The sequence below is a fragment of the Sinocyclocheilus grahami genome, unplaced genomic scaffold, assembly GCF_001515645.1.
Source record: "Sinocyclocheilus grahami isolate Dianchi unplaced genomic scaffold, SAMN03320097.WGS_v1.1 scaffold801.1, whole genome shotgun sequence".
NCBI lineage: Eukaryota > Metazoa > Chordata > Actinopteri > Cypriniformes > Cyprinidae > Sinocyclocheilus > Sinocyclocheilus grahami.
The window spans coordinates 686,565-701,244 of record NW_015505980.1 but is presented as its reverse complement, the minus strand read 5'-3'; the positions used below and the strand labels follow the sequence as shown (position 1 = coordinate 701,244).

Genomic DNA, 14,680 nt, shown 5'->3' with positions numbered 1-14,680 from the left:
GCTGCTTTTGATACAGTGAACCACCAGATTCTCCTGTCAACCCTACTGGCAAAGGGCAGCTCAGGAACCACACTCCAGTGGGGTGAGTCTTATCTCTCAGATAGGTCCTTCAAGGTATCTTGGAGAGGTGAGGTGTCCAAGTCACAACATCTAGCTACTGGGGTGCCTCAGGGCTCAGTTCTTGGACCACTTCTCTTCTCTGTCTACATGGCATCACTAGGCTCAGTCATTCAGAAACATGGCTTTTCATATCACTGCTATGCTGATGACACTCAACTCTACCTCTCATTCCATCCTGATGATCCGACGATAGCTGCTCGCATCTCAGCATGTCTAACAGACATTTCTTGCTGGATGAAGGACATCCAGCAAGAAATGTGAAAAGATGGAGTCATTGTTGGAAAGGGTTCAAATACAAATAGTATTCAGGTCAGTACTAAATAAAACAATAGCATGCATTTTGTATGATCCCTCTTATTTTGGTAAAATAATTAACATTTTGCCGATTCTGAAAGGGAGGTGTAAACTTTTGACCTCAACTGTATTCCAGATCGCTGAAGTTGCCAAACTTGTTACAGGTCAAGCTCACACATTTGCCTGGTTTCATGACACACACACACACACAGACACATGATCCACAAAACTGTAGTTGCCTGGCAACACAAGTCTGTTAAACTAGAATAACTCATTTAAACGGGTGAGATCATTTCACAGCTTAAATTAACATCCATCCAATCCAATCAGAAGTGATCAGCGCTGAAATAACAGCAATCAAATTAAAGAGGCCGTATGTGCACCAAACTTAAAACTGGACATATCATCTTGGATGTACCTGGCATCCACACACACACACACACACACACACACACATACATACGCACACTAACCTGTGTGTGCAGTTACCCAAGCTACCCTAATCCTAGCAGAGCTCTTCACACGATGTGGTGAAGTGAAGTAAGACTGAGAGCGGGTCGAGCCCCAAGGGCGCCTGATCCTCACAGCTCATTAACAGCTGCACTGGAGCTCATGTGCACAGAGCTGCTGATTCCCAGCTATGGCTCTTAGTGTTGTTCTATGTTCCTCTCTGACAGAGATCTGGTGCTGAATGCTGTGTCATTTGCATGAGTTATCATTAATATGGCACACAATGGTAAGATTTGACAAAGGCTGACTAACTCTTGAGCGTGTCGGACTCCATGGCCCTCCGCAGAGGCATTCGTTAAACATTTGCACACATCAGAGGGAAGCAAAACTAATTGAAAAGTTTCAGAGCTAAAAAATAAGCCTCGGCATCTCTGGAGACGAGCTTTACTTCATCTATTCATATCTGTTTGACGACTAGCAAGTATGAGTGATCACGCTTCAGTCGCCATCTAGGTTTGATCAGCATTTTAGCAAATAGAAGTTTTGTATGCAAAATAGCTAGAAATGTAATGATACTTACAATGCGTGCACATTTCCAGGGGATAACTTGCCTCATTTCCCTACAAAAGAAGAAACATGAGCAACATGAACATGCAGATTCCATGAACGTTTCTTAAATGTACACACGACCTCTCTCATACAGACAATAGATTAGTGTGAAGGAGAGCAATATAAAAGAGCATCAGGGAGCAAAAACACTGCCGCTCTGTTCTAGAAGATGAAATACTAAATGGCTCCACTCTCTAGAGCTCAATCATTGATTTATTATTTATAAAGTCCCATTCAGAGGCCCATATTCTGTATCCGTCACAGCAGTGAGGGACAGATGAGAGCTTATTCATTCTCTGTAATGCATGAACTCCATATACAGGTAGTATTAGTTTTAGAGTCTGGATTCTTTGTGTGTTTTGAGTGAACAGCAGCTGTTTGCACAGTGAATGTGTGATGTGTCAGTGTATCTGGGCCTGGTGTGCGAGCTGAAGCCCACACAGACGCCACATCTGCCGCGGGAAACCACCCCGAGTGGAAAACACTGCAGTTGGGCTGGCTCCCAATGTGAGGAAAGAGCTTGATCCAGGAGGGGAATCTGCAGTCACTCCAAACATCTCTGTCCCAGTCTGTGTGACAAGCAAAGCTTCATGCATTGGCCTCTTTTGGATCTATGTTAGTTAGCAAATATATATGCAAACAGGTGAAATGAATGCATGCTACTGGTCTTACCATGATTCATTCATGCACATTTATTACATTTGTTTGAGTGCATACAATTTAATCATGATGTTAAATATTTTAGTAATTTTAACTGTACGAGAAAAAAATCAATAAATAAAATGCTGCATTACATTATGAGCATAACAGGAAATGCAAAAAGAGGAGATAAACATCTTTCTACAAAGACAGAGTTATACTGATCCTGCAGGACTCTTTGTGGTTTTGTCTTGCATCCTCAGAGCTACGAAACCGACTGTGGAAAGCAGAAGCAGTATATGCAAATGCAGAGCCGCGGTAAAATGGCATCTGAAGTGTTTTTGAAGAGTGGGACTGGGTTATTAATAACACATCCCCCGAGTCCAAAATAAACATGAATTACAGCAATGATTATTCACAGTAGACCTTACTATCCATGAGTAGATAAGAGAAAATGAAGCCTTGCAGCTCAAAAAAGAGAACAGACAGGAAAAGATGGCGTTTTAAATGAAATCCTGAATCATTAGCGGACTGAGGTGTAAATTAACTCTTTAGTGGGCTGAACGTTGTCTGGAAGCGCAGTTCATAAATAATGCATTCGCCATTCAGAGTCAATTAGACCGCACAGTGAACGCAAATGCTGCTCCCTGCAAAGCAAACATAAATATACACACAAACAAAACTCGCTGAGACGTCTTCAATAACATATAGAGAGACTGACAAAGGTTTCATGGCTGGAGATGCTGCTTATAGCTGGCCATAATCATAACTGTCTATCTTTGATGTCCATTATGCTCATGCCAATTACATTTAATATGGTTTGAGGCCAAAGACGTGGTTTGTGATGGGGTTAGACATAATACGTTACACCTCAAACCGTACCAACGGCATTGCAATCCATTCCTGGTAATTCAAAAAACTAATTATATCCTTGAACAGATTCTCTCTGCTTTATAAGGTTAGCATCAGGAATATATTAAAAATGGACTCTTCTCTATGTAAGAATATATTCTGATGATATCCACGTAGTAATAACTTAAAATATCAGCCCTGAAACTAAAGATTATTATTTGGTAAAATCGCAAGCATGAGTAACAAAGGGGAGAGAACTGATAAGATCGTTCTTCTTCATTCTCCTACGAAAAATGACTCATGCTCACAAACAGCTGCACACTGCCTGAGAGCAGGCCTCCGCTTGACTAATGCGTGTGTGTGTGTGTGTGTGTGTGTGTGTTACCTGGAGAAAGCCAGACGCCAGCATTCCTATTGATCTCAACTCCACACAGGAACAATACTAGCTTTACATGTCAGACAGACTCTAGAATAAACTGCAGACCTTATATGACGTCCAGTGAAAACTCTTGAAAGCCTTGACCCCTCAGGCATACTAATAATAACTCGTTAGTGCCTGAAGTAAATCTAGGGTTCTATGATTTCCATCAGAATTATTAGAATCATGGAATCCATAGAAGTTACTGTATAACGCAAAATGTCACAGATTAATCATATTGTGATATGGACTAGTGTTTGAATGTAAAGCGCAAAATAATATTCGATGAAGTCTGCAAGAAAAAGTCAATTTTTATATAATTGCATTTTAAAACATTATTCAAATAAATTGTTTTTAATTAATACATTTAAAAATTAAACCATAAATCCAGGAAAATTTAAAAAAATAAAAATAAATACATAGGTCCCTACTGTTATACGTAAGTGAATGAATAGCTGAATTTATAAATAAATATTTGGGAGGGGGGAATACAACAGATTTCATAGGGCCCTAAAATTTTGTTAAAGGAGATATATTATGGCCCTTCTTACAATATGTAATATAAGTCTCAGGTGTCTCCAGAATGTGTCTGTGAAGTTTTAGCTCAAAATACTCTACAAATAATTTATTATATAATTTTGAAAATGCCTATTTTGAGTGGAAGCAGAAACAGCTGTTTTTCGGGCCTGTGTCTTTAAATGCAAATGAGCTGCTGCTCCCCGCCCCCTTTTCCAGAATATAGCTGCGCCTTTACAGCTCAGACCTGCTAAAAACATCTGTTTTGGTTCTGATTATCATGTTTATCAGCTGAAATCATGCGTTTTAAACCATATGAGTTGAAACTTCTGATATAGGGTTTTCTGAACGCACATATCTGAAGCACACGCACAGAAAGCGGCTGTCACAGCATGCGAGCACTAAACTAAGTTCTCATTCACACACAAGTCTACGTTAAAAACACACAAGTTACAAAAACAGTGGGTTATGTCTGTGAAGGTAAACAGCTGGGAAATAAATCATGTTTATTTTAGATCTGTGTGGCAGCAGCAATATACAGTAAATAAATCAATAAATGCACTGCTCTGTTGTCTCTGAGGCTGGGACTCTAAACAGTGTTCTGTGCTCGTCTTTGCAGCCAAAGACAGAACAGTCAGCGTGTTTTGCTCAAACTTTTCTTTGAAAAGCATGATTCTTTCTTTCACTGCATTATTCAGTCTATTAAAATGCATTTAGAATGATCACAAATGATGGCAGAAAATGTATATATTTATACCACTTCATATAGTTATTCAATTTCACACGAAGAGTGCCGTTTTTCTCCAAAAATTACCATGATTACAAATGTGACATTGAATTCAATAAACAATAAGTTAATTAAGAGACTTAGGTTTTAGACACCATATTGCTTGTTTTTGCTCTATTTCGCCAACAAAAATCATCCCGAATACAGCCACAGCGCTGTTTTGTGTCTCTGAGCAACATGACGGTGTTTCGTTCCTGAATGAATCACTCGTTTAAATGATTCGGTTCAATCGCAATGACTCACTTATTAACAGTGACTTGCTGCCACCTACTGGTGGTTTTAATTTCACATTTCGGCTTTTCCTTTCTTTTCTTTTTTTGATTTTTTTTTCATGTTTTAAATCATTTCAAATATCAGTATTCAGCGTTTTATGTTTAATACATCAAAACATTTTTTTATGCATTTGTAATTGCAGGTTAAATGCATTCATGTCTTGCATTAAACAAAATACATGTGTGTAAACACGTCTAAATGCCACGTCAGATGCAGCTTCTGTGTCGATTTAATTTGCTCGGTAACAGCCCGAATGTCTTATTATTCTAATTCCCCGATTAAATGTAAGAATTTGATTCAAAAGATAATGGACACTTTTAGAAAAAAATGCCTTTATAAAGGTAAAAATGCCCATAAACTGCAAAAATCAGTTTAAACTTATTGGAAAAGATTAATTTCTCTCAGTTTGAACTGACCAGCACACAGAATATGAAGAATATTAATAACATTAGGAGTCTTCGGCAGTCCTTAAGGTATTAGCACAATAACACACTCAGCAAAATATCGTCATCGATAAAAATATCGAGATGATATTTTTTTGTCAATATCGCACACCCCTAGTAGGTAGATGCACCGGACCTGATTATAGCAGTTAAAACCTGGAAAAGTCAGATTTTCATGATATGTCACCTGGTTTAATCAACCATTGTTAAATCATATAGGTTTCATATCATTTCAATTAATTAGACATGTTTTTGAAAACAAACAAACAAAACAAATCATCAATAAAATGGAAATCCAGAAAAAAAAGCTAATTTCACAGGGCCCTGTGTCTCAGTGCACATCTCCTCTATATGCAGAGTGCCTTGCAAAGGTTTAGCTGACTCACTGAATGAACATATCAAGAGCTCTGCATGACACTCTTCTGTAAAGAAAGGCCATAATTACTGGAGAAGACGTTTGCCCAGGGCTGTAGCAGCTGAAACACTGAGTCGGACCCTAGATGTGTACAATATAAGCCAACTCTGCTGCTGGCAGCACCTCATGATGCTTCGGTCTGAAGCTTGGAAGAAGGTTTTCTGCGCTGCTATAAACATATAACAGCGGATATAAACCGCTCATGGCTCTTCTATAGGCACACCAAAATGAAAGAATTACTGAATAAGCAGCAGCCCCACATCAGTCTTCACGAGCTCAGTGTTTCAGGGCTGCGTTTGACCCGGCCGCTGCCAGTCTGTCACAAGACCCTTCCAGAAAAAGACATACGGCGCACGGTTTTACTCAAACGCTGAAGACCTAAGGACCTGGAACAGAACGTGGCAGGGCAGACCTAGTTTTTGTTCCAGTTAATGGAAACAATCAGCTAGAAGCGTGCTGCTTTCTAAGGAAGGCTATTATAGGTGAGGCTTCTAGTGCAGCATCTTCTCGTTGGTTTCTGGAGTACGCCTGAATTCACTACTAGCCTAATAGAGACGCACAACACTGCTGATGATGGCACAATACTCTGGATCTCTGGAGTATCTTTTTCTCCACGTGAATACTGTAATCGTTCAATAGCATGGTATTGCCAACACTGCAGGGTTGCAGTACTGCAGGCTACATTGTATGGATGAGTGCATAATACAAATAACTAGAAAATCTGATTAGAGGTGAGATGAAACAACTTGAAATAATAAAGAGGTTGTATAGCATCCAGTTCTCTTATTTATCAAACTGTTGATGCAATAATAGAAATGGCTTCTTGTAATAGGCCTAGCTGACTAATGTCATACTTAACAGCTCTGGCTTTATCTGTAAATGCCAAACAGCATCACACACTCAGGGCTGGGTTACTCATTTTGCATGAAATAGACTAGGAATAGATCCTCAACCTGGCAGATGCACAATAGGGAAGCCATGCATCTTCATGTCACGGCCAGTGTTTGCATGCATCTGAGACTATGCTATCTGGTATGTGTTTACAGTGCTGCGAATGCGGTGCGCTCCTTACCATTGTGCTGCCCGCGCGACGGAAATGAAGAGCAGTAGATGAGAGCACAAAAATAAGAGGGGAATTCTGCTCCAGGTCTTGTTGTTCTGCAGAGAAAAGGCTGGTTTGGACACGGCAGCAGCGTAACCTATTTTCCGTCCGCTTCCGTGGGTTTCACTGCAGCAGGGCGGGGAGGGGGAGGAGCGGAGGTGGCTCGCTGCTATTGGGCGACACGCGAAAGGGGCGGGGAGAAGAGGCGCTGGTGGGCGGGCCTTCGATATAAGCTCCACCCCCTGCCTTCACCCTCACTCGAACACACTTGCCATTAAATAAATGTCTCAAATAAAAAAGCATTCTATGAGAGAACAGAGAAAACATGGTTGGTGAAGTTCTTCCAGTTTCATAAACACCTGTTAGTCATTTTTACATTATCCCTGAGAGAAGAAATAACGACATTATCCCCTAAAAAGTGACATTTTTGGTGGGTAAGTACAGTAGTAAGTGTATACAAACAGTAAGATTTGTAATGTTTTTTTTTTCTCTTCTGCTCACCAAGCCTGCATTTATCTGATCCAAAGTACAGCAATATTTTTTACTATTAACAATAACTGTTTTCTATTTGAATTTGAATTCAAAATTTGCAATAAAAAGTCATTTATTCCTGTGATTTCAAAGCATCAATACTCCAGTCGCAATCCTTCAGAAATCATTCTAATATGCTGATTTGCAGCTCAAAAAAACATTATTATTATTATTATGTTGAAAACAGTAGATTTTTTCAGGTTTCTTTGATGAATAGAAAGTTCAGAAGAACATCTTTTGCAACATTATAAATGTCTTTATCATCACTTTTGATCAGTTTAAAGCATCCTTGCTAAAAATAATAATAATTACTGACGCCAAGCTTTTGAATGGTATAGTGGATAATGTTACAAAAGCTTTTTTATTTCAGATAAATGCTTGGATCTTTCCATTCATCAAAGAACCCTGAATAAAAATGCACACAACTGTTTTAAATATTGATAATAACAACAATAATAGTAGTAATAATAATAATGCTAATGTGTATAATAATGTGTAACGTAATAACTTAACCATTTTTAGTAAACTGAATTTCAGAATTCTTCTTTACATCATTTTTATTGAACTTTTTCCCCCTGAAAGTCTGGAGTAACCTTATATAAACATACAATTTAAAACCACCACAAAAAAGCATATTTTTAAACCGTCCGCACTGCAGTGAGATGGACAAGTAGCCTATATATGTTACGTTAAAATCGAATCTGATTAGATTAGAACTAAACCCTTTGAGACGGTTTTAAAGTGCTCTTACTTTAAGGTCTCATCTTGGTCTTAGGACTCATTTAAGATGTTAGGATGTTTTATGAGCATGCTAACACCTAATCTTCTTGATATTTCATTGACACTATGCTAGAGCGCCACCTGCTGATCATCTCAACAGCCAAGTGCTACTTTATTTGGGTAACCCTCTGTTATCAGTCATGTACAGTTGTGGGATGAGCAAAAAACATGTATAATAAGGGTATTTCCACAATGACACTGGGGTCTGAAAACCTCTGCGTGTTGCTGCATGCATGTGTCAGTGCAAGACTACTCAGTTAAAGCACATTTCTGGTATACTTTATTTTTCTTTAAACAGTATTACCATTTAGAAAAATGCAAAAATATGGAAAAATACACCATTTTTGCACATACATCACAATGCACCATTACAAAATACTCATAAAAAGACACACTAGACATATATCGATACGGGTACAATTAACTGCGAAAATGCTACATTTATGTGTATTAACAAGTCTAACGTGAAAACTATATACAATCTCAAATATTAAAGTAAACTTCATCCTCACTGGGTTCTTCAGAGGTAGACAACTGGAAGGAAAACTGCAAAAGAGACAACACTACAACAAACAGGGTAAAGTGCAACTATCGCATCAGATACAGTGCATTGATTTTCCAGCAGCACCAAGACTAATCCAACAAAACTCCCACTTCATCACAAACGTCTAAGTCACACGTCGCTAACAGGAAAGGCTCCACTGAGAGTGACAGTGTGCTGTGTCTAGCCCAGTATCTGTTTCCTCAAAGGAACAGTTCTTTATTGATCCACATGAGGGTGTGCGTGTCGTTGGGTTTACACTCGTACTCGATGCTGTTGAAGCTGTTGCCCCATTGGCAGTGGTCTCTCTTGTTGTAGTTGTAGAACTTGGTCTCGAAAAGCCCTGCCTGAGTGAACTGAAGTGACAGAAATGACACATCTTCACACACTTCTTCTTCAGCCTGTATAGTTTCAAATCCTCGAGCTGCATTGCTATACTTATTTCTAAGAGAACAAAACCCATTTGGAAAGCGATCGGCTCCTCACGTGGTCAGTTCTCACCTGCATGTTGACTTGAACAGGTTGCCTCTCTCCGGATTTGGTGTGTGCTACTCCCTCAGAGTCATATATCCCAGTGTACACTACAGACTGAGGGTCATGGGTCTGAGGAATGAGACTGGAGAGAGGAACGCCTGGATATGTGTAGGCCTAGGAACACACAAAGAATAGCCTACATGCATTACAACATGCAGCCCGCCAGACTGATGCCTTATGCCGAGTTCACACTGCACGATTTTCAAACTCGTCGGATCGCCGTTGTTTTCACACTGCGTGACTATCTGGGGTAGCAGTCAGTCGCTGCACGATGGATCGGCGACAGGGGGTTTCACACAGCATGACTTCACAATAGGAAGAATCGCCCACAGCTCTGTCTGGTCCGCAAACTACATTTCACAACGAGAACTGTGTGAACGAGAACTACGAGAACCTGCATGCGTCAGACCGGAGTTCTCCAGCAAGACTGTAATTATTAAAAACATATATATAGCCCGCATATTGTCTGTGAGCTGATTTCCAGCTACAAGGAGAAAAAGAGAAACAGATTATGCAGGAGGGAGATGCAGGGAACAGGGATTGGGTGTTCTGCAGAGAGTTGGAGGAAAATAATTGTGCAGTAACTGGTATGCTGAAGTTGTGGCTGGTCAAGCAAATGTTTGTGCTTGTTTCTGTATGATAATTGTTCATATATCTATTAAGATACTGATATTCTGGTCTATAACTCCTCCCTGAGCTTCCCTCTGCCCTGTATCTTGGTCTCTCATTGGCTGTAGGTCATCGCCGATGAGTTTTTCAGTCAGAAATCATTGCACACAGCGTGATTGTGAATCGCCAACAGCTCCAGATATTTAGCATGCCAAATATTTTATATATATTTTATAATCCCTCAGATAGCGTCTTTGATAATTCACACTGCGTGATTGTCACTCGCGTGAACGAGCACCGATTTGCCTCCGATGTCGGGCATTTGTCTGGGATTTCGCAAAACCTGTCGGCGAGTGAAAAATCGGGCTAAAATCGTGCAGTGTGAACTCGGCATTAATCGTCTGGATTTGACTGCCGAAGGAAGCAATCTGTCAGTGCATGAGATCCTGTAGGATAAACCCCACAATCATGACATCCCATATGTATCATCACATGCTACATACAAAATTATGTTTTCATTTCAGTATTTTCATTTATTTTCACTATTATCAGTTAACCATAGTAATAACATGGCATTTTTTTTTTATTGAGTAGCTACCAAGTACAATGAATATATGCATAGCCTACAATAATAAGTCTGCATTATTGCCTTGTATAATAGTCTACTATTGATGGCAAATCATTTCTCAGACATCGAAATGCATCAACGCATCTCAACGCTGATGCAAACGAAGCTTTATTGAAAACAAGAAATCTCCGATCAATAATTTCATTGTCTGACAATGTACTCACGTCGCCTCCGCTCCCGGTTTGATGACCACGTCGATCCTGTATTTACACTCTAAAAAATGCTGGGTTAAATATAACCCAGCGCTGGGTTAAATATAACCCAGCGCTGAGTTAAAAAGGGACAAACCCAGCTATTGGGTTGTTTTGACCCAGCGGTTGGGTTCAAAATAACCCAACCACTGAGTCAAAACAGCCCAATAGCTGGGTTTGTCCCCCTAATGTTGGGTTAAATATAACCCAGCGCTGGGTTAAAAAGGGACAAACCCAGCTATTGGGTTGTTTTGACCCAGCGGTTGGGGTCAAAATAACCCAACCACTGAGTCAAAACAGCCCAATAGCTGGGTTTGTCCCCCTTTTTGTTATATTTAACCCAGCATTTTTTAGAGTGTAGTTCCTATCAGTAATTTGATGGTTCGGGTTTGACCGAATCTCGTCCGGTCCGATTTCAAGTAGACGGGTGCGTTATTCGGAGTGGTTTTCCAAGAAATGCCGATTTTAATCAGCTGGGGGGGTATGTCAGCCATGACGCCAAACGGTGTGTAAAGCTGGCAGTCAGGTGCGGGGAAACAGGTCCAAAATCACGTCTGCTGTTCCGGTCCGTGATTGTCACTCGCGTGAACGAGCACCGATTTGCCTCCGATGTCGGGCATTTGTCTGGGATTTCGCAAAACCTGTCGGCGAGTGAAAAATCGGGCTAAAATCGTGCAGTGTGAACTCGGCATTAATCGTCTGGATTTGACTGCCGAAGGAAGCAATCTGTCAGTGCATGAGATCCTGTAGGATAAACCCCACAATCATGACATCCCATATGTATCATCACATGCTACATACAAAATTATGTTTTCATTTCAGTATTTTCATTTATTTTCACTATTATCAGTTAACCATAGTAATAACATGGCATTTTTTTTTTATTGAGTAGCTACCAAGTACAATGAATATATGCATAGCCTACAATAATAAGTCTGCATTATTGCCTTGTATAATAGTCTACTATTGATGGCAAATCATTTCTCAGACATCGAAATGCATCAACGCATCTCAACGCTGATGCAAACGAAGCTTTATTGAAAACAAGAAATCTCCGATCAATAATTTCATTGTCTGACAATGTACTCACGTCGCCTCCGCTCCCGGTTTGATGACCACGTCGATCCTGTATTTACACTCTAAAAAATGCTGGGTTAAATATAACCCAGCGCTGGGTTAAATATAACCCAGCGCTGGGTTAAATATAACCCAGCGCTGGGTTAAATATAACCCAGCGCTGGGTTAAATATAACCCAGCGCTGGGTTAAATATAACCCAGCGCTGGGTTAAATATAACCCAGCGCTGGGTTAAATATAACCCAGCGCTGGGTTAAATATAACCCAGCGCTGGGTTAAATATAACCCAGCGCTGGGTTAAATATAACCCAGCGCTGGGTTAAATATAACCCAGCGCTGGGTTAAATATAACCCAGCGCTGGGTTAAATTCTAAAAAATGCTGGGTTAAATATAACCCAGCGCTGGGTTAAATATAACCCAGCGCTGAGTTAAAAAGGGACAAACCCAGCTATTGGGTTGTTTTGACCCAGCGGTTGGGTTCAAAATAACCCAACCACTGAGTCAAAACAGCCCAATAGCTGGGTTTGTCCCCCTTTTTGTTATATTTAACCCAGCATTTTTTAGAGTGTAGTTCCTATCAGTAATTTGATGGTTCGGGTTTGACCGAATCTCGTCCGGTCCGATTTCAAGTAGACGGGTGCGTTATTCAGAGTGGTTTTCCGAGAAATGCCGATTTTAATCAGCTGGGGGGGTATGTCAGCCATGACGCCAAACGGTGTGTAAAGCTGGCAGTCAGGTGCGGGGAAACAGGTCCAAAGTCACGTCTGCTGTTCCGGTCCATAAACCGCACAAGAACAGTAATCCGAACAAGCGCATGTCTGTATGACCTAAAGAGGTCAAGAGAGAGGCGGTGGAGCCCACTTCAGATTAACACATGCTGCATTGATTGGTGCGTTTGGGTAATCGATCAGTCAAATGTGCCTCTGCCAAAGTATGTGTCTTCCAGAACAACAGGCTTCTGTTGCTCAACGATATCAAGTGTGACGAGTGTCATTCTGCAGTGATGCCACTGAACAATAGACTAGATTAACATCAACATAATATGGCAGGTTACACACTATATTGGTTTTTGAACATGCAACTTGACAATATCATGTGGTTTTGGGCATCAAATGCAATGGTATTTTTTTAGCTACACTCTTAAAAATAAAGGTGCTTCACGATGCCATAGAAGAACCTTTTTGTCTAAATGGTTCCATAAAGAACCTTTAACATCTGAAGAACCTTTCTGTTTCACAAAAGCTTCTTTGTGGCGAAAGAAGGTTCTTCAGATTACAAAAAGGTAAGAAAGAGATGGTTCTTTAAAGAACCTTTGACTGAATGATTCTTTGTGGAACCAAAAATGGTTCTTACATGGCATCGCTTGAAGAACCTTTTGAAGCACCTTTATTTTTAAGAGTGTACCTTGAAGTACCATGTACTGCCCTGATGAAAAAAATAAGTCACAGAAATTCTAACGATTTCCATTACAAATAACATTAGAGAAACATTACAAACGATCAACTATTAACCAGAAGAAGAAAAAACAACATTAAAATGGTTTCCTGTAGTGTGTTTTGGGACATATTCCATTAGGATTTAGTGGTTTTACCAAGCCACCATTAGAAGGTGACAAATTATCCATAGAGACCCACAGGGACCATTACAGTTTCCATTAAGACCAATATAAATGCCATTATGACCCGTAAAAGCATTACAAATTCTGTGATGGTTTGTATTGTTGTATTACACAGCAGGGTGTAAATGATATGGTAGACTTATATGAACGAAAACAGAACCGTGGTATCAAAATACCAATCACAAAGACGTTATTACTATGTTAACACCACGGTACTTGATTGTGTAATCATTTATTAGAATACAGTATATATTTAGTGGTATAACCACCATCTGATATACAGTGTTGGAGAAAGTTACTTTTAAAAGTAATGCATTACAATATTGCGTTACTCCATAAAAAAAGTAATTAAATATGTTACTTAGTTACTTTTTATGGAAAGTAATGCGTTACGTTACTTTTGCGTTACTTTTTAAATCTGGACAGGGCTTGCTTGTTTGTTTTTAAAATAAAAAAAAAGTTATATTTTTGGCAAATATAAAAGCCTTTTCACAGCAAAAGTGAAATGAATAAGCCTCAGGCTGAAGGGAAAGTATATATATATATATATATATATATATCACTGTGTCAAAACAGCACCACCTCAGTGCTTTGTGTCCGTCTTCAGTAAGGCTGTTTCGTCTGTAATATTTGGATAAGCTTCTGCTCTCCGCTGCATCTGAAGGCACGGATGAGGTAATGAGATAAAAGCGTATTCTCTCATGTACCGAGGTACAACTCTCTCACTTCCTTTCAAAACCACGTGTGAACTTTGACTTCATGATTCTCATTTGCTCTGACATGCACTGTGAGCTGTAAGGTCTTGTATAGACAGGTGTGTGGCTTTCCTAATCAAGTCCAGTCAGTATAATCAAACACAGCTGGACTCAACTTAAGGTGTAGAACCATCTCAAGGCTGATCAGAAGAAATGGACAGCCCCTGAGTTAAATATATGAGTGTCACAGCAAAGGGTCTGAATACTTAGGACCATGTGATATTTCAGTTTTTCTTTTTTAATAAATCTGCAAAAATGTCAACAATTCTGTGTTTTTCTGTCAATATGGGGTGCTGTGTGTACATTAATGAGGAAAAAAAATAACTTCAATGATTTTAGCAAATGGCTGCAATATAACAAAGAGTGAAAAATTTAAGGGGGTCTGAATACTTTCCGTACCCACTGTATATCATGAAATAATACAGTAAACAACTGGATAATGTTTTAACTTCTCAGGTGTTAAAAAAGTACTTTATTATTCTAGATAAACTGCGAAC

The 14,680-nt window shown here is 39.6% G+C and overlaps 1 protein-coding gene, 1 long non-coding RNA gene and 1 pseudogene across 2 annotated transcripts in view; 1 reads left to right on the top strand and 2 right to left on the bottom strand.

The window, feature by feature from the left end:
• Positions 1 to 7,054, bottom strand: part of LOC107561987 (calcineurin subunit B type 1) — a 29,031-nt gene extending 21,977 nt beyond the window's left edge. Inside the window, exons 1-2 of the mRNA XM_016246544.1 lie at positions 6,889 to 7,054; positions 1,445 to 1,484 (exon numbers count right to left, since the gene is read on the bottom strand). Of these exons, the coding sequence (XP_016102030.1) occupies positions 1,445 to 1,484; positions 6,889 to 6,891 (43 nt within the window). The 5' untranslated portion in view covers positions 6,892 to 7,054. The remainder of the gene's footprint in view (positions 1 to 1,444; positions 1,485 to 6,888) is intronic.
• On the top strand, positions 5,520 to 14,562 carry LOC107561989 (uncharacterized). Its single transcript, XR_001605941.1, has 3 exons — positions 5,520 to 5,591; positions 7,363 to 7,364; positions 14,546 to 14,562. It is a non-coding gene; the product is annotated as an uncharacterized lncRNA (long non-coding RNA).
• On the bottom strand, positions 8,974 to 11,226 carry LOC107561988 (CB1 cannabinoid receptor-interacting protein 1-like; annotated as a pseudogene).
• Positions 14,563 to 14,680: the final 118 nt, after the last annotated feature.